This window comes from Rhincodon typus, chromosome 11 (assembly GCF_021869965.1).
Source record: "Rhincodon typus isolate 14 chromosome 11, sRhiTyp1.1, whole genome shotgun sequence".
In the NCBI taxonomy this organism is placed as follows: Eukaryota; Metazoa; Chordata; class Chondrichthyes; order Orectolobiformes; family Rhincodontidae; genus Rhincodon; species Rhincodon typus.
Genome location: NC_063342.1, coordinates 62,544,648 through 62,567,126, shown reverse-complemented (window position 1 = coordinate 62,567,126; position 22,479 = coordinate 62,544,648). Strand labels below are relative to the sequence as shown.

The following is a 22,479-nucleotide window of genomic DNA, read 5'->3' as shown; positions in this document are numbered from 1 at the left end:
TCCCAGGAGGAAGATGAGGATATTAAGCAGCAGGAAATCACCCTCTCCATGAAAAATAATGCAACAAGCCAGGCAGGATTTAATTGACACCCAGTTCCAATGGATGTTAGCTGTTTGGAGTGATCACTAATTACTATAAGTTTGTTGGTGCTTGAAAGGCAAACAGTCCATTTTTGTTCTCAGAAGCTAATACAAATTCTGTCTATTTTTTATTCACTTTTGCTCATGCTAAATGAAAGTGAATACTTTCCTGTATGTGATGGTTGTACACTGAACAATAGAGAAACTTTTGGGCTACATTGGGTATTGGGGAAATTGCAACCCAAAATTTTCTCATTGCTCATTGGGGAGGTGATAGTTAATGGTATTATCACTGGACTGTTAATCCAGAGACCCAGGTAATGGTCTGGGGACGTGGGTTTGAATCCTGCCACGTGGAGGAATCTGAATTCATTAAATACAAGCAATTAAAAGTCTAACAATGACCATGAACCCATTGTCAAATGTTAGGGAGAAACCCGTCTGGTTCACCAATGTCCTTTTGGGAAGGAAAGTGTCATCTGTAAGACCATAAGACCATAAGACGTAGGAGCAGAAATTAGGCCATTCTGCCCATCGAGTCTGCTCTGCCATTCAATCATGGCTGATAAGTTTCTCAACCCCATTCTCCCGCTTTCTCCTCATAACCTTTGATCCCCTTGACAATCAAGAACCTATCTATCTCCGTCTTAAATATACTCAATGACCTGGCCTCCACATACCCTGTGTGGCAATTAATTCCATAGATTCTCACTCTCTGGCTGAAGAAGTTTCTCCTCACCTCTGTTCTAAAGGGTCTTCCCTCTACTCTGAAGCTGTTCCCTCACATCCCAGTTTTACCTGGTCTCACCTACATGTGGATGGGTATATGAATAGGAAAGGTTTAGAGGGATATGGGCCAAATGCTAGCAAATGGGACTAGGTTGATTTGGTCAGCATGAATGAGTTGGACCGAAGGGTCTGGTTCCGTGCTGTTCAAATCTATGACTGTATGAATCTATGACTCAATGACATGTGACTACAGTCCGATAGCAATACAGTTGACTGTTAACTGCTGTCTGGGATGGGCAATAAAATGCTCTTATCCCATGAATGACTGAAAGAAAGCACAGTGAACAGAGGCAGTCTAAGAATTGAAAGAAACTACTGCTCATTTCTAACTATTTCTGAAAACTCTGAACTCCTATTTTGTTGTTTTGTTTTTCATTTCCAGACAGTTTTTAATCCAATATCCTATCCTTTTCTAATTTCAGACCCTTCATCTTCTTCTGATGTATTCCTTTGTCAAAGGTTTTCTGAGATGGAATATGACCTACTTGATTTGCCTCATCCACCATATCAATCATCTCCTCAATGAGCTTTATCTGGTTTGCTAAGCAAAATGTTCCAAGCTGTACGCACCTTGGAACATCAAATAACTTTGAGAGTAAACAAAAGAATATGTATTTATATAACACATTACATGGTCTCAGGCCATTCCAAAACTCTTTGTGGTCGATGATGTACTTTTGATGTGCAGTCATTGTCATAAGGAAACACAGCAGCCAATTTTATCTCACCAAGAACATTCTGTTTAATATAATTCATGGGAACAGTGTAAAATTACATCCATTCTCCTGAAGAACAAAGGAAGATAAAAGTTTGATGTTGCCTACATTCTCCTATGGTATCTTCCTTCCTGATTATATTCATCCGAATACATTTAGGCCTTGGGAACATACCATGTAATATTAGCACACATCTGCATAAAATTGCTTTGACTATTAATTTACAATGGTCAATCTAAATATTTTCACAAACAAATCAGACAACATGAAATTCAAAAATTCTCTCACATTCCATGCTTGTTTTGATTTAATAGCTTTTAACTCAAATATTTAGATTTTCCTACAATAGTATGTTGTGCCATGATTTAATTGCACGAAAAACATTTGTATATATTCAGCAATGAAAATAAATGAATGCTTTACATAGTACTGAAGAAAATCAGTCAGATGAAATTGCAATCATCATTGTACAAACTTCGAAGTGTGTGCCCTGGTTTTTTAAATTATCTCTTGGTAATTCCATATGTTAACAGTAGCAAGGCATACAATCTGTGCTTGGATTAATAACCACTTTGAGGGAGTAAAAACGTTAAATTCAGCTAAGGGACTCATGTTTCACCACAAAGCATGAAATAAAAATGTAAACAATGATCTTCTGAAACAAATGATTATATTACTCTCTGCAACTCATATCTTCCTTTTCCGTAATGTACACACTTTTGCTGCAATTAAACCAAAGGCAAATTGCACCCGATTATGACACTGAGGTTGTCAGATGTAGAATTAAGCACAGCTGATTTTAAGAAAGAATTTGAAGGATTTATCTGATTTATAGTCACTTACTCTTTAATCAAGGAGTAGTCAAGATAAAAGCTCCCTGACAGGAAATGTATTTAACATTTTAAGGGCATGGAGCAAGTTGTCAGGTAATCCCAGTCTACTTTTATTTGGAATGTGGAGATCACTGGAAAAGCCAACATTGATTGCTCATCCCTCATTAACCTTGGGTTTTCTCCAACTGCTGCGTCCATTTGCTGAAGGTATTTCCACAATATGGTAAGGGAAGGAGTTATGAGATTTTGAACAAATAATGAAGTGGGAAAAATGACAAATTTCCAAATTAGGATGGAGGGTTGCTTCAGTGGTAACACACGTGGCCTGGTGTTTCCCATGCACCTGCGGCTCTTGTCCTTCTGGATCTTACAGCTCTGGGAAGTGCAGCCAAGGAAGTCTTGGAGGTAACAAGGTGTGGAGCTGGATGAACACAGCAGGCCAGGCAGCGTCAGAGGAGCAGGAAAGCTGATGTTTCAGGTCTGGACCCTTCTTCAGACTTGGGGGAGGGGAAGGGGGCTCTGAAATAAATAGAGAGACGGGGAGGCGATGATAGAAGGTAGATAGTGGAGCAGATAAGTGGAGAGAAGGCAGGCAGGTCAAGGAGGCGGGGATGAAGCCAGTACAGGTGAGTGTAGGTAGGGAGTTGGTAGCTGTTTAAGCCAATGGATAGGGTGCAATCAAAAGGGTTGCTTTGCTCTGAGTGATGTTGAGAGTTGTTGCCCATCCATTGCCACTGCAATAATTTGCTGCTGCAATGTCCCACAAAACAACAATGTAATAAATGATCATATAATCTGTTCTCAGTGTTGGTTAACGGATAAGTACTGCTTTACATGATGTGAAAATTTCCTGCCCTTCTTCGAAATAGTGCCAGCTAACATTCTGCATCCATCTTGAGAGGGCAGATGGGATCTCAGCTTAACATCCGATCCAAAAGACTGCAACTCAACTTCAAGAGCAGCTACATCCAATCTCTCTCTAAGGTTTTTGAGTAGATTTGTAGCTTGGGTTGTGGATGTTGTGGTTGGTTCGCTGAGCTGGTTCGTTGTTCCGCAGGTGTTTCATTACCCTGCCGGGTAACATCATCAGTTCAGCCTCCGATGAAGCACTGTTGTGTTTTCCCACCTGTTATTTAAACTCTGGTGACCGTTGAGCTGGATTACCTCACTTCCAGTTTTCCTTTGCAATGGAGTGTATATGGGGTCTGCTCTATGTTGATGGATTTCTTAGTGGAGTACCAGGCTTCTAGAAATTCCCGTGCTTGTCTCTGCTTTGCCTGTCCCAGGATCCTGGTGTTGTCCCAATCCAATTGGTGGTTCTCCTTATCCATGTGGATGGAGATGAATGAGTATTGGTTGTGTCTTTTTGTTGCCAATTGATGTTTGTGCAGTCTTGTGGTTAATTTCCTTCCTGTTTGTCCAAAGTAGTGTTTGTCACAGTCTTTGCAAGGAATCTTGTATATGACATTGGTTCTGTCCATAGTGGGTAGTGGGTATTTGGTCTGGATGAGCAGTTGGCGTAGGGTTGATATGGGTTTGTGTGCTACTCTGATGCCCAAAGATTCCTACGGCCACTGGGCATCAGAGTAGCACACAATCCCACATCAACTCTACGCCAGCTGCTCACCTGAACCAAAGACCCTCTACCTACTATGGACAGAACCAATGTCATATACAAGATTCCCTGCAAAGACTGCAACAAACATTATATTGGACAAACAGGAAGGAAATTAACCACAAGGGTACACGAGCATCAATTGGCAACAAAAAAACACGACCAATACTCACTCATCTCCATCCACATGGATAAGGAGAACCACCAATTTGATTGGGACAGCACCAGGATCCTGGGACAGGCAAAACAGAGGCAAGCAGGGGAATTTCTAGAAGCCTGGTACTCCACTAAGAAAGCCAACAATAAACACATAGAGCTAGACCCCAGATACGCTTCATTGCGAAGGAAAACTGCAAGTGAGGTAATCCAGCTCAACGGACACCAGAGTTTAAATAACAGGTGGGAAAACACAACAGCGCTTCATCAGAGGCTGCACTGATGATGTTACCCAGCAGGGTAATGAAACGTCTGCGGAACAACAAACCAGCTTGGTGAGCCAACCAACCATAACATCCAATCTCTATCCCTGCAGTCTAGGTGTCCTTCCCAATCCAAGCAACTGAGAACCCAGAATATAAACCAGGATGAGTGGTACATCCTCATTGTGAGTGGAACTCTAATGTTGTTAGAGATACTCCAGCATTTAGACAAAAAAGAAAATCCTAAGATGTTATGTGTTTTGGAATTTAATGATATGTGAATCAATGAAAGATGCCTACATACATGGGATTTAATTTACACATATTTCACAATTTAAGAACTGTATTTGTGATGTGCACTAACAGCTCATTTTACCTCTATGTATTTACGACTCTTCAATCAGAATTGATTTGCTATGACTAAATTGCATGAGTTGTCTGCTGATTTTCAATGTAGCAGCCAGTTTATTCGTGTTTACAGCAAGCTTTAAAGCTTCCATCTACGTTATATCAATATATTTCCAATAAGCATAATAAACGCAGTAGATTGACAATAATCGAAGACAGCCTAGAATAGAAATAAACTTGAAATGAGCAATGCAAGTCCACATATATTTAAATATATTTGAAATGGGTGTTATTTGAAGAAAGGACATATATTTGCAAAAAATTATATCATCTAACACCCCCATTTTGCTTCCCTTCAGAAGCAGGATTCAGATGAGAGAAGAAACCCAATCATCCAAACCATGAAAAATATGTTGGTCTGAGCTGATATATGTGAGGTGTGATGTTCAGCCAACAGATTCAAGTTATACTGATTTCTGTGCTTTGCATCAAGCTTCCTGTGAAACTAAATTTTAATCACAGCATCACTGAATTATCACAATGTAGGATGAGGTCATTCCACCCATTATCACTGGACTGCTCTTTGAATGACTAATGTCATTTTCCTGCCTTATCCATGTAGTTCTGCAGATTGCTCTTTTCACATAATAGTCTAATTTATTCCTTTTGAATGTTTTGATAGAACCTGCCTGTACGATTGTCTCAGGATGTGTATTCCAAATGTTAACCCGTTTTTTTTTATATATATCATGCTTCTTATACTTTTATTCCTTGCCCTCTCATTGTTGATCCATTCATGAGTGAAAACAGTTTCTCCCCACATGATTTAGAAAATCTCTATCTTACTATAGAGGAAGTGCAGTGAAAATTGATTACCAGGATGGCAGAACTGATGTATGAGAAGGGATTGAGTCATTTAGGATTGCATTCACTGGAGTTTAGAAGGATGATGGGGGAATCTCATAGAAACCTATAAAATTCCAACAGGGCTAGACAGGCTGGGGAGTCCGGAACTAGGAGTCATAGTTTAAGGATAAGGGGTAAACCCTTTAGGAATGAGAAGAGGAGAATTTTTTTCACACAGAGAATAGTGAACCTGTGGCATTCACTTTCACAGAAAGTGGCTAAGAACAGAACATTATGTGTTTTCAAAAAGGAAGTACATAAAGCTCTTGTAGTTAAAAGAATCAAGGAATATTGGTGTGGAATTAAGATATTCAGCTCAAGGATGTGCCATAATGATATTGAATGGCAGAGCAGGTTTGAGGGTTTAAAAGACCTTCTTCTGCTCCAATCTTCTATGCTTCCATGGTCAAATCTCCTCCTCACTTTTTTCTCCGAGGAAAATTGCTCAAAATTTCTCCAAACTGTGTTAATAACTGAAGTTTCTCATTCTTAGAACTCTTCTTGTGAATCCTTCCTGCAATACCTTCACAAGCTTTCTAAAGTGTTACAACCAAAACTGGATGCAATACTCCAGTTAGAGGTGTACCAGAGTCTTATACAAATTCAGTATAACCTCCTTGTTCTTGCGCCCTATGCTGTTATTAATAAAGCCTAGAATACTGCATGTAATGTTAACCAGCTCTCTACCTGTTTTAAAACCTTGATGACTCATGCACATGTAGACCTAGATTCCGCTGTTCCTGTAATCCCTATAAAAGTATGCCCTTTCTTTTATATTGTCTGTCCATGTCCTCCCTATTAAAGTGAATAACTTCACATTTCCCCACATTGAATGTCATTTGCAATCTGTCCATCTACTCAACCAAACTGTCAGTGTCCATTGAAGTCCTACACTAACCCAGTCACAATTCACAATGCTTCAAAGTTTCATATAATCCATAAATTTTGAAATTGTATCCTGTACTCCAAGGTCTCGGTCATTAATATACATCAGGAAAAAACAAAGGTCCCAATAGTCTGTTATACACATCCTCCAGCTCAAAAACCATGCATTAACTATGACCCTTTGTTTCATTTCTTTATCCGTGTTGCTTTTCCATGTGCCATTAGCTTTGCCCACAAGTCCATGTACATCACACTGTCCTTATTAACTTTCTCCTCTTCAAAGAATCTCCAGAAAGTCAGTTAAATAGTGTTTCCTCTTAAGAATTCCATGCTGGCATCCCTCAGTTAACCCACCTTTGTGGAAATGACTATTGATTTTGTCCTGAATTTTCAAGGGTAAATTTTCAAACCCATTGTCATTCTTGTCCACACTTTGGGAGGCAACAGCAGTATGTTTTATTGAACATAACTACATACACAGGATGAGAGACATTATCTTATCTGGAGCTTTACATTCCAGGCTCCAGGTCCATGTGACATGGCACCACTATAACATACGTCCTTTCACGCATGCTTGGTAGCTGTTCTTGGAATAAAGGTATAAATCCCCTTACATGACAAGGCTTATAGTTGGTAGAATAACAAGGTGTAGAGCTGGATGAACGCAGCAGGCCAAGCAGCATCAGAGGAGCAGGAAAGCTGACGTTTCGGGTCTGGACCCTTCTTCCCAAAACATCAGCTTTCCTGCTCCTCTGATGCTGCCTGGCCTGCTGTGTTCATCCAGCTCTACACTTTGTTATCTCAGATTCTCCAGCATCGGCAGTTCCTACTATCTCTATAATTGGTAGGTTTGTCTTTGCAGCCTATTTGACCAAGGCTGTGATGTTTGCAATTCTCCAGTCCTTTGGCAGCACTTGTCAATCTAAGATGGAGGAATGATGACCAGTGCCTCTGCAATGTTCACTCTCACTTTCCACAGTATGCTTGAATGCATCTCGTCTAGTGATCTGGTGCATTATCCACTTTGAGTACAAACAGCCTATTTAATATGGCTTCCTTAACAATTTTAAACCTTTTCAATGGTGACATTATCTCCTGTTTCTCCAATGGCCTAGATAGCATCTTCTTTGGGAAAGAATTTAACACCTTAGCCGAGCTCTTTGGCTTCATGTGTAAATCCCCTTTTAGGTTCACAATTTGTCCTACTTCCACTTTGAACAACCTTTACTATTTATTTGCCTAAATATTTGCTGACAGTATCTTACCATACACAGGTTTTACTTCTTTTATTTACTTTTCACCTTCCCTCTTAACCTTATGTAGTCGGCCTGATTCTCAACTGTATTTTCTGCATGTCAGCTGTCATACTTACATTTTTTTCTTCTTTACCTTAATTTCTATTGTTTTTGTCATCCGGAAAGCTCTGGTATTGTTTACCCGATCTTTCCCTTCCATGGTAATATACATTGACTGTACCTAAAATACATTTTATTTGCAGCAAATCTGTTTTTAGCTATTGTTTGTTCTGCCAATCACTGACTTATAAACCCCACTGAAATTGGCCTCCCTCGGTTAATAATGTTTACTCTGGATTATTCTTTGTTCATAGTCAGCCTAAATCTTACTGTACAATGATCACTGGCCCTTAAATGTTCACCTACTGACACTTCATCCCCTTAGCTCAACTCATTCCCAAAAATCAGATCTGTCTGTGCCCTCTTTAGATTTGGGGTGACAACATATTGCTGTGGAAATGATCCTGAACATAGTGCAGGAATATTTGCCCCTCTGTTCCTTTTACATTATTAGGTTACCATGAAGGTTCCACACTCTCAGCCTTGCCCCTCAGCTGATGTATGGTGACCCTCAGGTTAAACTCATCACCAGTCATCTCAGTCTAATGAGAAAGCAGCCCTATTATGCTCTTAGACAATGGCGACTCTATCTTTACCCAATCTATATACCTAATACTAATAAAGTACAGATAAAAATATTGGAATGTTAACTTGCAAAGTGTCCTTTGGAGATAAACTACAGTCAAAGTATACCCCAAGCAGTAGCTGCTAGAGGTATTTTCACATTTTTTGCTTAACATACACTTAACAGTTGAGCCACATTCCTAAATAAAAAATCACACCGCCTTGTGTACAATGCTGTCACGTGTTTTTTCTTAAATTAAATTATGCATCCCTGATCAATAAATATGTTCAAAGCAACCGTCCTTTTGCCAAATGGAAGCTTCTGATGCAGTTTGTTTGCCATAAGTAGATAGATGCGAAAAAGAAAGGTATATACTGTGAAAACTGGAAACCTGAAATAAAAACAAAACACTCAGCAGGTCAGATTTTTTGACTCTGCAAACAATGCCTGGCTTGCTGAGTGTTCCAGCACTTTCTGTTTCTATATCATTAATTCAAACTGATAAGTATAGTCAAAGAGTGCAAGATACAGGTACAAGAGTCAAAATTCTGCTGTGCACTGAATCTCAAACTGAATATGATGTCAAGGGGCTTGTTATGCAAACTTAGTTACATGTGCAGTGTTCTTTTCATTACACATATCTGAATGGCATAGATGGCAGTGACTTTTTTTCAAACACTGAGTGTTGAAAACTACATTTATCATCTTCATGTCGGTAAAGGAATTCCTTAGCGTGCACTAAATTGAGGTGGGACCTTCTGTCAAGAAAATTTCATGACTCCATACATTTAATGCACTGAGGAGTAAGATCATTAACTTGAGATACAGTGCTAATTTCACACAGATATATCCTTTCAGACTGCTGAATAACTTGTTATTCACTGCTTAAACAAGGAATTTGTAGTCATGTCATGAAGTGTCTTTATGTTACAGCGTGTTAATGGGAAACATATTATAAAGTGCATGTTTTATATTGTGTGCCAAAGGACTGTACTGATCATTATGGATACTTATATTATAGTTGATTCATGCTTTGACAAAAGATGAATTCACCAAAAAGCTTGAAAAAAGCAGTTATATTTTTGTACAATCTCAAATTCAAATCTTTATCAAATATTGAGTTCAGGGTAGACCACATAAATTAATCTGTTAAAATCTGATAATATTGTTGAATTGCAACTACCTGAGAAAAGAATAATATGTCTCGTTTGATACTTTGTTTATTGGAACTGAATATGAATGGTATGAGAGTGTCATTGAATGCAGATAAAACAAACAAACATGTTCATTACGATGATCAATGCAGTCTTGTCCACAAGGGAAAAATAAAGGCTAATGGGTAGATCTTGAATTTGTGAAATGGTGTCAAATGGGTAATAAGGAGTGAACAACCTGTTTTACGTCTGCCCCATTGACTTCAATAGAAATAAAGGTCCACTCCATGTTACCCCTTTTATACACCCATATATGAAGTCAAGATCAACCCTTTAGTTTTGAATTTATTCTAAGGATGGGAGCAATGTAGAGAAGATGGTATTTGTTGCTCACTATGAGCTGTCTTGTGAAATTGCTGACAGTCTTTTTACCTTGAACTAGGACAGCCTTTGATCTTATGGGGCTCTGTTAATGTTGTATGTGAGTTTTCAGGATTACGATTTTAATGTTCACTTCTTGTACCTTCTTTTGTCAGGTTTTACAAGCTACTATTTATTTTCCTTCTTAATTAAATGACTGTGTATCTATAATAGCACAAGGTTATAAAATTGTTCATGGAAATGCTCTGTCAAAAAGTATTTTTCCAGCTTTTCTTTAATTACTGTTGCATTGAAATTTGTGTCCCTTTTTAGTGTCTCACTGGGTAATGTAGAAAGAAAGTCATTCACCTTATTCCAACTATTCACAATATTGACCGTGCTTAAAGGTTTCCTCTTATCAATTGCAACGAGAAAGAGTATTAGCTTCTGAAGTCTCACTGTTTATCTGAAGCTCGACACGATCTTAATGATTCTATACTGCACTGTTTCCATTGCGTTTCTATTATCATATGTTCAAATTATGCCAATACTATCTCGACTGGTAATACTGAATTCGTACAGCTCTTAACTATAATACAACTGAAATATCCGGTCATGAGCACACATATATATATAGTAAATAAAAGTAGCTTCAGCACAAACCCTTAGAGGAGTCATTTAGTTCACCTGGTCGTACTGACCCTAATGTCATTCCTAAGGGACAGAATGTTGCATAGTTCAGTAACTACACCAAAATAAATCAAAACACAAGTTTGAGCTGAAAGAGTTTGTTTGATTTGATGACGGGGTAATTATAAAAGTATTTGCAGGAACCTCACAGGCCACAGCATTACAAATGATTACATTCAGATTAAGCCAGTTCAGGCTCACGCAGTGTGGACTGGGCTGGTGTACTGCAGATCCTCAGATTGGGGCATTTTCCTTTTGTTTATTATCAACAATGTTCCCACATGGGTTTGGATTTTGGGAGGAACAGGCAGTCGCGGTGGGTCTAGTAAATACGTTACATATTGACTAAAAGGAGTTTGACCAGGGTGGGGTGAGAACCCAAACTGCTGATTGATCCCTCAATGCAACAGAAACGGTGGCTTGCACAATACAACACATGTACCTTCACATGTTGTGGACTGCATCTGGACTAAATGGGTCTTCAGTACAACATTTAAAAAGAAAGCGTGAAAAAAAGAAGCACCGCTTTAAATTGTTGAGCACTGGGCCAGGCGTTGAAGAAGCTTAAACTAAAACCCTACCGACTGATTGAAGGAAAATATGGGAAATTACACACTTGATGCAGTTTTAGTTAAATTCCCCGTGTAGTTTTAGATCAAAACCGGGACTGAGCCATCTTGAAAGAGTTGGAAGTAAAAATTAGATGAGTGAGATGATTTTTTTCTACTTTTTTATTATTAATTCCTACTATTCCTCGGGTACCTCGCTATCACAGTCCGGGGCTCGGCTCAGTAAGGGCAGACAGAATACAATCCAACCAACATTCCTCAGAACAGATCCTCTCTCGTCTCAACCCTACCGAGTTCTCTAGCACACGGTTGACAGTCCCTCTTATCTCCCTCCACCACAATATTTTGTATAAATAAACACTGCACCCTGCATGTGAAAGTCTCAAAGGTGCAGTTGATATTTACTGATGGGGAAAAGCAACTTTTTTTTTGTTTTAATCTATGCAGAAAGTAACATGTGCAGATAAAACTTTGTGTGTGTGTGTGTGTTTGGGCGACCCTAGTATATCGTATAGGACCACGCACAAATTGGACTTTTAGATAAAGGCGACTGGAGGAATTTCCCAGCTGAACGAGGCTATCCGCACCTACCTGTCTGCACTGAGCGCTGTCAGGGTGAACACTGACACCCCCACCGAGGTGAGCTGGATGAAGGGGATCAACTTGCAGCCCACCCGGCCGAAGAGCCACTCGGTGGCCACGTACTTGCTGGCGTCCACGGGAGCGCAGGTCAGTAGCAGGAGCAGGTCGCCCAGAGCCAGGCTGGTGATAAAGATGTTCGGCACGTTTCTCATGGACTTCACCGTGCAGAAGATCTTGATGAGGGTCACGTTGCCGACCAGCCCGATCACGATGATGAGCCCGTAGACGGCGGGCACGGCGTACAGAAAGGGCAAACCCGAGCTAGGGTCGGGTTCAGCCTCCGGGCTGCTACCATTGAGCGACTGGGTCAACTCCCAGTTCAACTGTGAGAAGTTGTCTTCAGTCATGGTGCCATTGCGCCCAAGCAATTGCAGAATGGACACAACTTTGCTTCTTTCTCCGCTCTTTATTGTCTCTCTCTCTCTCTCCCTCCTTTCTAGAGAGAGGAGTTTCCCCTTGTCAGCAGCTCCCCTGGGGTTTTCTCACTTCTTTTCTCCCATGGTCTCTTCTCTCTCCGCTTTTTCTTAAAAAAAATGTTTTGCTCTGATCTGTGGGGTCGCGGCAAGATTTAAAGTGCAAACTCTCGGGCCAGCCTTACCGCACTGGCGTCACTTCTGTCTCCGAGTTGTCATTGAGAGCTCCAAATATATATATAAAAAACGCCATCCTGGTACACGGAGCAAACAGCCACCTACTGGAGGAATTAAACTCCGCTTTGTGAGGAAACCTCTCTTGTCTTTCACACACATGCACACAGAGGCTGGATCCTCAGGGCTGCCACGGGCAGGACACAGAAGATTTTATTTTGCAGTACATACCACTCAATAGCAGGAAGACAGCCCTCCCTTCACTCTCCACCACCATTCCTGCAAACTTTCTGTCTTGGTGGCTATTACCCTGGGATTGGGCTGTTTCTGTACCCCTCTCTGAAGAATTATCGATGCGGTATATCCAAGCAGTTGTTACATGTGGTCTGGAAGCGGGGATGCTGGCGGTATCTGAATGCTCCATCTGAGTGTGGGAAATCTCTCTATGCTTTTGCCCACCTGCATCTCTGAAATCTGCTCCAACCCTACAGCCCTCTTGATAAAACGAACCCTTTCCCCCTCCTTTCCTTCATTCCACTATGAGCAGCCGTGTCTTCCACTGCCTAGATCCAGCTTCGGAATTCTCAACATAAACCTCCTCAATTCCCACTTTTTAAAAAGACAATCCTCAAAACTTACCTCTTTGACCAAACTGTGGCCCACCGCAACGAATGTTAAAACTTTATTTGATAACAGTTGAATTACATGGGAGGCGTCGGTATATTAGATCTGTCATTAATTTTTGACGAGGTCAGAAATCACACAACACCAGGTTATAGCGAAATAAACATGTTGGAATATAACCTGGTGTCGTGTGATTTCTGACCTTTTCCACCCCAGTCCAACACCGGCATCTCACGTCATTATTTCTAACGGATATAGAGATGCTTCAGAAAGAAGGTTGAATATCTAAGACAGCACGCTCTTCCTTTTACCTGACCAACTTATTGTGCCGTCTCGAATCAGAGATGATGGCAACGTTGGTTTGGACAGAGGAAACTTAGCTTTCTATGCTTCCACTCCAGCCAATTTCCCCATGATGGCTTTGCCTCTGACCAGCACTTGGTGTAAGGAATTTCCTATGTCTGAATATTGAGTCTTGAAGTTTTTCCCATAGGGGGCCTGAGGAGTGACTAAATGAAATTAACCACCATCTAACTATTGCTGCTGTAAATGAAGCCAGGAGGCAGGGGATCTGGGGAAGGGTTCAAGATAACCTTCAGGCCTTAGAAAACCAGCAGGAGGTATTAGGAAGCTAGGGCTGAGGGCTGGAAGGCTAGGAGTTGAGAGTCATAGGCCAGATGGGAGTGGGGGGGGGAGTAGAAGTGTATAAATGCCATTCAAATTGTTTACTGTCAAGTACACCATGCTAATTGTGCTCCTTCCCAATACTTGGTCCTTCAATCAAGCATAAAGGCTATCCAGGAGTGTAGGAATGCAGTGCGGTCTCCATTTAATCTCAGAACAATTACTGAATTGGATTACACTTGGGGATAATGGGAGGGTCAATGGTTCATTAAGGAGCCCAACTGATATCCACTGACAAAGGCTGAGAATGCTACACCAGCCACTTCCACCCTCTGACTATGGGGAAATTTTGCCATCCCTGGGAGACTGACACAAGGCATCTCCCAGGATGAAATGGGCCTGCTCCCCATGCTTTCTGCTGGAACGAGCTGCATTAAATCCAACCCTCACTATTCCGTTCAGGAGTCTCCAGAGGACATTATTAGTCTCAATAATTATGTAAGTTGATGTTAAAGGCTGGCATTTAATAAAAATTATGGAAAAACTTGATTTTTCTTGAGTTTTGGATTTTTTAACTCAAATTCCAACCTTTTAATCTTTGACATATCGAATCTGAGGAACTGATTTTAATGGTAATTCCAATATTGATAATTCTCCATGTTATTAGGAAGCATTTATAGATCCTGGCACAGCATTGTTAGGAAAAAGAGGATCTTATAATACTCTGTGCCACATGAAGGATCAGCTTATCACCTACTGTGAATTTGATTTTCCATTCTTCACCCATATACACATGTGAGGAGATAGAGAAAAAAATTAGTATGTGTATGTGCATCTGTGTGTGTGTTTGGGTGCTGCAGGAAGGTAAAATAAATTTGAACAAAATAATGGGACTGATAATGCAAAGTTCATTTCACAAAACTTGCACATTGGAAGTCAGCTTATGATATTATCCCTTACATTGTGCATGTAGATATGATTAGCTTTTTACTTGCCCTTTCCTCCCATCCAACCCATCTCCCTAGACAAATAGTTTGATTGTGTCTTTTGCTTCCCAACAGTGTGACAATATATGATCCTCCAGTGGCCCAGTCATTTTTTTACACCGGGCTCCCCCCAGCTTGTTTTCTTAGTTTCAAAGATATGTCTGTAGTTGTTTGCGTATGAGGTGCTGACCCAGTGTCACACTGAGAGATGCTTCCCTTACATGGCCAAATGTCTGATAAGAGCAAATTCCTGGGCAGAAATATTTGTAGCAATGTCATCTTATTTGATTGTCCAATGAAGCTGGTGCAAAAGCAATTTTTGCAGATCACACTTCAAGACATCTTGTTTCAAATCAGAGATATTATGCCTGAAGCCAAAGTACAAGCTGATAATTATGGCTAATCGGAGTTCTGCCACAAAGGCTCTGGAAGGACCATATTCTAATGATGTGCTGCAGTTTGATCAAGCAGCTTTGGTGCACTGTGCAAATGCATGTTGTGGAATTACTTGGAAAAACACCGAATTATGTCAGCTACTTGGCACACTCTTAAATGTTTCCATAAAGTATCGACTTTCAGTGACCAAAATGAATTTATAGGAAACTGTCATCTAGCTGTATGATATTTCCTGCTTTTGCTGAATGTGGTTCTAGTATAAATCTTAAATAAAACTGAGCAAAATCTTTGAGATCTAATAATTATATTTCCTGCAATCTTAGTCCATTTCCTCTTATTTTCCATGCAGCAGTTATTTCTGTAAGTATTGTAAGTAAATTTAAAAATAACTTTCAAAAGCATGGTAAATTCACATAATCTGTGGCCAAGCAATATATATCAAGCAAAGTTGACAATTAAAATCGAATCTGGGCTCAGACAAATGCATATTAAGTATTACATTATTCCTTTATATGTTTCTTCATATTGTGGTATTCATCCTAGGGAGCATAGCATAAATGGTATTATATGCTTGTATAAGAAGTAAGCATCAGAAAAAGCTTTTTAAACCCAACAAGCCCATCACCATTAATAAGATCTAAACTCACTTTTCTGCGTTCTTGCTCTAGAAACACATTTCATTCTTCCTTGAATCCATTCATATATACCTGAATGAATTCCTGCTAACTCATTTATTATATCTGATACCTTTTGGATGAAATATTTTTCCAAGACAATTGTTTTTTGTAGGATTTAATGTCTGGCTCCTGATACCTGTGCCTTTATTAGCACATAATTTTATCATAATACATTCATAATCCAACAATTTAAATTAGACCATATCAATGTTTTATCTTATCTAACAAAACTAAACCAAATTTTTCCAAAATACACCTAAACAACTTGGTTTACTAATTATAGAGTCATAGAGTCATGGAGATATATAACATGAAAACAAACCCTTCGGTCTAACATGTCCATGCCAACCAGATATCCTAAATAAATCTACTCCCATTTGCCAGCATTTGGCCCATATCTCTCTAAACTCTTCCTATTGATATACCCATCAAGATGCTTTTTAAGCTAGGACATTTTTTTTTCGAGACTGAGGGAAGATCTTATAGAAGTGTATAAGGTTATGAGAGGCATGGATTGGGCGAATGCACTCAGTCTTTTTCTCAGCGTTGGGGAATCAATGACGAGGGGGCATTAGTTTAGTCAACAGAAGTGGTTGAGGTGGGTACATTAACAACATCTAAAAGGCATTTGGATGAATGCATGGATGGGAAAGATTTAGAAGGATGTGGGTCAAGTGCAGGGAAATGGGGTTAGTGTGGATGGATATTTTGGTCAGCATGGACCAGTTTGGGCCAAAGGACATGTCTCCGTGCTGTAGGACTCTATGAATATGTTGTATTTGTACCAGCCTCCATCACTGCCTCTGGCAGCTCGTTCCATACACGCACCACACTCTGTGTGAAAAAGTTACCCCTTAGGTCCCTTTTAAATCTTTCCCCCTCACCTTAAATGTATGCCCTCTAGTTTGGCCATCCCCACTCCAGGGAAAAGTCTTTGTCTATTTACCCTATCCATGCCCCTCATGATTTCATAAACCTCTATAAGGTCATTCCTCAGCCTCCAACACTCCAGGGAAAATGGCCCCAATCTATTCAGCCTCTCCCTGTAGCTCAAACCTTCAAACCATGGCAACATCCTTGTAAATCTTTTCTGAACCCTGCAGCTTTCACAACATTCTTCCTGTAGCAGGGAGACCAGAACTGCATGCAGTATTCCAAAAATGGCCTAACCAATGTCCTGTACACCTGCAACATGACCTCCCAACTCCTATACTCAATGCACTGTCCAATAAAGGCAACTATACAAAACACCTTCTTCACTATCCTAGCTACTTGCAACTCCACTTTCAAGGAACTATGAAGCTGCAAAGAGACCTCCATCTGCCACTCCTCGCCCCATTGTCCCATCTGATCAAGGTCCCCTTGTACTCCGAGTTAACCTTCTTTGCTGTCTACTACACCTCCAATTTTAGTGCCATCTGGAAATTTACCAACCATATGTTTACATCAAAGTCGCTGATATAAATGACAAAAAGCAGTAGACCCAGCACCAATCCTTGGCACACTGCTGCTCAAAGCCCTCCAGTCTGAAAAGCAATCCTCCACCGTCACACTCTGTCTTCTACCTTCGAGCCAGTTTTGTGCCCAAATAGCTAGTTCTCCCTCTATTCCATGTGATCTAAACCACAAGGAACCTTGTCAAACGCCTTACTGAAGTCCATATAGATCACATCCACCGCTCTGCCTTCATCAATCCTCTTTTCAAGATCTACGGAAACCTCAATCAAGTTCGTGAGACATGATTTCTCACGCACAAAGCCATGTTGACTATACCTAATCAGATGTGATGAAATATTTTATAGTATGGACTTGGAGACTTTTGAGCACCATTTTTTCAGTTCTGCAGGTGGAACTTTATAGAAATGCAATATAACCTTTGTTGACTGATATACTTTTACTACTGCAGCCCACTCATCAATTATTGTCTCCTTGCACTATGCTGATGCTTTCACAGATTTAACCACAATTATGCTTGACATTTTTCCTAAGTGAGATATACAAATTGCTCCTTTTGAGATCTGCTTTTGTTCTCATTTCCAGACTAATTATTTTGTATTTTAGAACAAGATTATATTTGTAATTTACTGGCCAAAAGTTTTAAACTGTTCCTCAATACATTTCCTGGCTGAAAAATCTGTACCCAGACTTTTCTTATGTTAAACATATGCTGATTTTAAAAAAGTATTTATTAGGAATGAAGATTTCTAGCACTTATTCATTGAAAACCTTACTTGTGAACTATTTTAAACATCTGCAAGATTCCAAGTTACCACTCACCTGTATTTGTCACTTTTAAACCAATTTACCTTCCAGTGCCATCGTTTACATCCTATTTTGTAACTGCTAGATTTCAAACTGGATTTTCTTAGATTCAGGCCAATAGGCCACTCCTGAAAGGTAACCTCACATTCTCAAAATGCACCTTCATTAATCCCATTATCCATGGAATCATAATGAGACTAAGGAGGTACTCTGGGAACCCTTCCACTGTCCTTTGGCCTATTAGACTATACTGGTTACAGCTGTATGATCTCTGCAACTTCAGAAGATGGGTACACATTCATTGGGCTTCATTATGGCTCAGCCTATTAAGCCAATCTTAAAACCCTATCAGAGCCGCACTGGTGATGGCATAGGGTTGAAAATGTTGAGTTTGTGATTCTGCAGATTTGATTTCAGCTTGTGAGTTCAGCTGTAGCCTTTGACAGTGCCTGTTGAAAAAGACTCTTGTGGTGCTGTGGTAGTATGCCTATGTCTGAGCCAGGCAGCCTGGGTTTAAGATCCACTTGCTGTGGAGATATGCAATAACATTGCAAAGTAAGGTTGCTTAGGAAAAAAGAACCTGTAAGACAGTAGTGGTTGCAAATTTTGCTTTTCTGAAGATTGCACTTGCTCTGCACTAATGCCCAATCTATAATCGATCCTTGATATTTAAGCAATTTTCATGGAATGAACTATTACTTTGCATTTTTTAATAGCTCTGCAACTGGTAGTGGCATTAGACATATTTCTGAAGTTCGTTGACCACCCTTGTATATATCAATCACCAAATGCCATGGTATTGGAGGTGGTATATTGGCATGGATAGCAAATTGGTTAATGGGCAGGAAACAGCGAGTGGGGATAAGAGATAACACAGTGTGGAGCTGGAGGAACACAGCAGGCCAGGCAGCATCAGAGGAGAAGGAAAGTTGATGTTTTGGGTTGGGACTCTTCTTCAGAGTGGGGATAAGAAGTTCTTTTTCAGGTTGGCAACCCCTGATCAGTGGTGTCCCATGGGGATCAGTGCTGGAACCGTAACCTTTTACAACATATATTAATGACTTGGAAGAAGAAAGTGAACGTATAGCAGGCAAACTTTGCAGATGGCACAAAAATATGTGGAAAGGCAGTTTGCTAAAGGGATACAAACAGTTGACAGTGAGATATTTAAAGGTTACGTAAACCTATGTTGCGAGGCTATGTTCCTCAACTTTTTGAACCTTCCTAGATAGAGCAAGAGTTTGGTTTCAGTTGTCTAAATCAGACCAGTTACTTGGAGGCAGTGGCCATGCCTGTGGCAGGTCAGCTAAATGGGACAAATTTTAAAAGGTGAGCAGAACTGCATTTTCAAGTTTAGTGGGCTTATCCACTTGAAGTTAAGTAGCAGAAGTTCATCAAAGGTACGAGTCAATCCAGAGAGTTGTCAGTGTTCTAGAAGCAATTGGGCACTGAAACAATTGGAACAGCTGTTGTGATCACACCAGCACATTGGTGTTTTCTTAATTTTTGCCCTGATTTTGCAAGATACAAAATGACAAAACTGACTGAGGTCAGGCCACAGGTAAGGCTTCTTAATGCAGAAAACTTTTTTTTTCACTGTTTCTTAGTTGCATTTTCTTCTGGGGGAGTTTTGGAGCTGTGATTTCAGAACTATTTAACTGACTTTCTAATAAAATATCAGCAGCACCTTGTGTTTATTTTTGAGAGAGGTATTGAGCTATGTCGGCACAAAAAATTTGTTTCACACTGTCAGCAAGATGAAAACCTATGACTGTACTGGCTTGGCAGAAATGCTTCCCACTGTTATCAACATGAAAGAGTTCAAAGTGCAAGAATTATCAAGGTTTGTGAGCAAGCAATAACAATCAGATAGCCAATAAACAGCATACTTCACTTGAGCTATTGAGCAAAGCTTTAACTGATATAACTCAGCATGAAACACATCTTGGTGAACAAATAGATATGACAGGTTCAAGTCTCATATTAGATGCTGAGGAGAATAGAAAGAGACGAATTCAAGCAAAAAATTTAATTTACTCATTTTCCCAGAAAGGAGCTTCACGAACCATGAACAAAAACAGAAGCTGCTGGAAAAGCTCAGCAGGTCTGACTGCATCTGTGAAGTAAAATATCAGAGTTAATGTTTTGGGTCGGGTGACCCTTCCTCAGAGTTCCTCAGAGACCCAAAACATTAACTCTGAGTTTTTTTCTTCACAGATCCTGCCAGACCTGTTAAGCTTTTCCAGCAACTTCTGTTTTCATTCCTGATTAACGGCATCTGCAGTTCTTTTGGTTTTTCTTCACTGACCATGATGAGGATCATGGCAAAAAAGAAGCAATCTCCAAGTCATAGAACTGATGAAATGAACATGTTGATTTTGCCAATAATGAAATTGTTGAGGGCGTCAGTAATATTCTGTTTCAACATGGCAGTCGATCTTGATAGAGGAATTTGAAGAGTTTGTCGGTCCTTAAGTTTATAGGGACTTTCAGACTTTTCTCTGTAAGGGGAAGAATCAAAGCCCACAGTCGTCAAGAAAGAGACCCACCAATCTTCAAGTTTACAGAGAATGTGTCCAGAGCAATAGTAAACCCTCTAGACACTCTGAATTTGTGAAGTCTGAGGCTTGGGCAGATGTGAGGGTCTAATGACATCATGTTATGATATTAATAATTGAAAGAAAGCTTGGGGGGAGGGGGAGATGTTGTAGGTGTGTTTAAATGTTTGAAATAATTAATACTAAGGAGTACCTTAAATGCCACCCAGAATATTGATTTATGGCCTTGTCCTGAAGTGTAAAACTAGCCAGACTGTAACCTCTGTTCCATGCACCATTCAGAAACAATGGACAATAATTTAACTCACCCAACGTGTCCAACAACTGACAAGAAAGACTCTGGTGAATACTCTAACAAACAAATTTTAATCTTATCTAGTAATCTGTGTGATTAATCGTAAATTTTCTGAAATGCAAATATGTATCAGTTAGATTTCTCTTTGTCAGTAAAGTTTCCAATCTCCTTAGGATCCTCTTGCAAATTTAGGGAGTCACAAAAACATCAAATAAATACCACTAATTTCAGTTTCCTCCTATGTTCCTATCAAGAATGCTTGCTTCTTGAATCAGGAGCTTTAGCTACAGTTAAAGTAAGAAAGATTTTACAACTAGAATGATTGAAAGTTGTTTTATTATTGCTGTACCATCATGTTTATAACAATTACTCTTCTGTTTGGATAAAAATGCAGGAGAAGCAACTGTTTAACAAGACTGCTGTTTTGCTGTCTGGATTTCAGCCTCACACTTAGCCATTTTTGGAATGTGCCTATGTATTATCTTACCTCTTGTTTGCCGCATAACACTGAAGCCCCAAGCATTGCTGTAAAAAAAATATATTCTGTTGAAGCTTTTCATCTTGCAGTCATCAGGGCTGCTCACAAATACGCTAGCATTGATACTGTATGGGAGAATTGTGCTGATTGGTTGACAAGTGGACTCTGCTTGATGGAACCATTAACATAGATAATACGTCAATTAGATGACTGACAATTAACAGCCAGGCTTTGTTTTCATTTGGAACCAGACAGGCTGATTCTGATGAAGGGTCTAGGCCCGAAACGTCAGCCTTCCTGCTTCTATGATGCTGCTTGGCCTGCTGTGTCCAGCCAGCTCTACACCTTGTTATCTTAGGCTGATTCTATTCTTTGTTGACTGAGACAATATGTACACACACTGCACCTGTTCTAAATCAATAAAATAGGTGATGGGAATTTGCTGGGTTGGCTCCATCAATCAGAGTATACTTGTCAACCAAATTGCACTCCCCTATCATACAATATGAATGTTGCTTTCCCTTTACACTTGTATTTCTTGCAAATTGTCCTAATTGGGTCAAGGCAAAAAGCTTTGAAAAAGTGTCTTTGTTTCAGCAATCCTCAAGTTTTGTACTACCATTTGAAAAGCTCATAATTCCAATTTGCAATATTCCCCCAACCTCTGGTTAATTTGGATTTTTTCCTCATTTGTCCTTGACCTGATAACTTTTCCCTGTCCACCTGGCTATGAGTTGCTTTGCAGATATGTATATATTATCAATCAACCTCTTTAGACCTTTGTAGTACACTTCTGGAGCAAGTAGGACCTGAGATCAAGCCATCAGGCCCAGACATAGGGACATACCACTGCAGCACAAAGATTTGCATTGTTTTATGAGAAAGTGTTCTGTTCATATCCAGGATCACTCTTTGTCGTCTTTATTTAAACAGTTAGATTTTTATTTTCTTTTAACTGCAACCTTAGTCACAATTCCTAACTACCTTCCATTTTCTGCTGCAGTGATATTTGGTTTGGAAGGTACTGTCTAAGGAGCCTTGGTGAATATCTGTAGTCCATCTTAT

At 39.9% G+C, this 22,479-nt stretch overlaps 1 protein-coding gene across 1 annotated transcript in view; it reads right to left on the bottom strand.

Moving 5' to 3' along the window:
- Positions 1–12,274, bottom strand: part of grpr (gastrin-releasing peptide receptor) — a 53,753-nt gene extending 41,479 nt beyond the window's left edge. Inside the window, exon 1 of the mRNA XM_020511780.2 lies at positions 11,877–12,274. Within this exon, the coding sequence (XP_020367369.2) occupies positions 11,877–12,274 (398 nt within the window). The remainder of the gene's footprint in view (positions 1–11,876) is intronic.
- Positions 12,275–22,479: the final 10,205 nt, after the last annotated feature.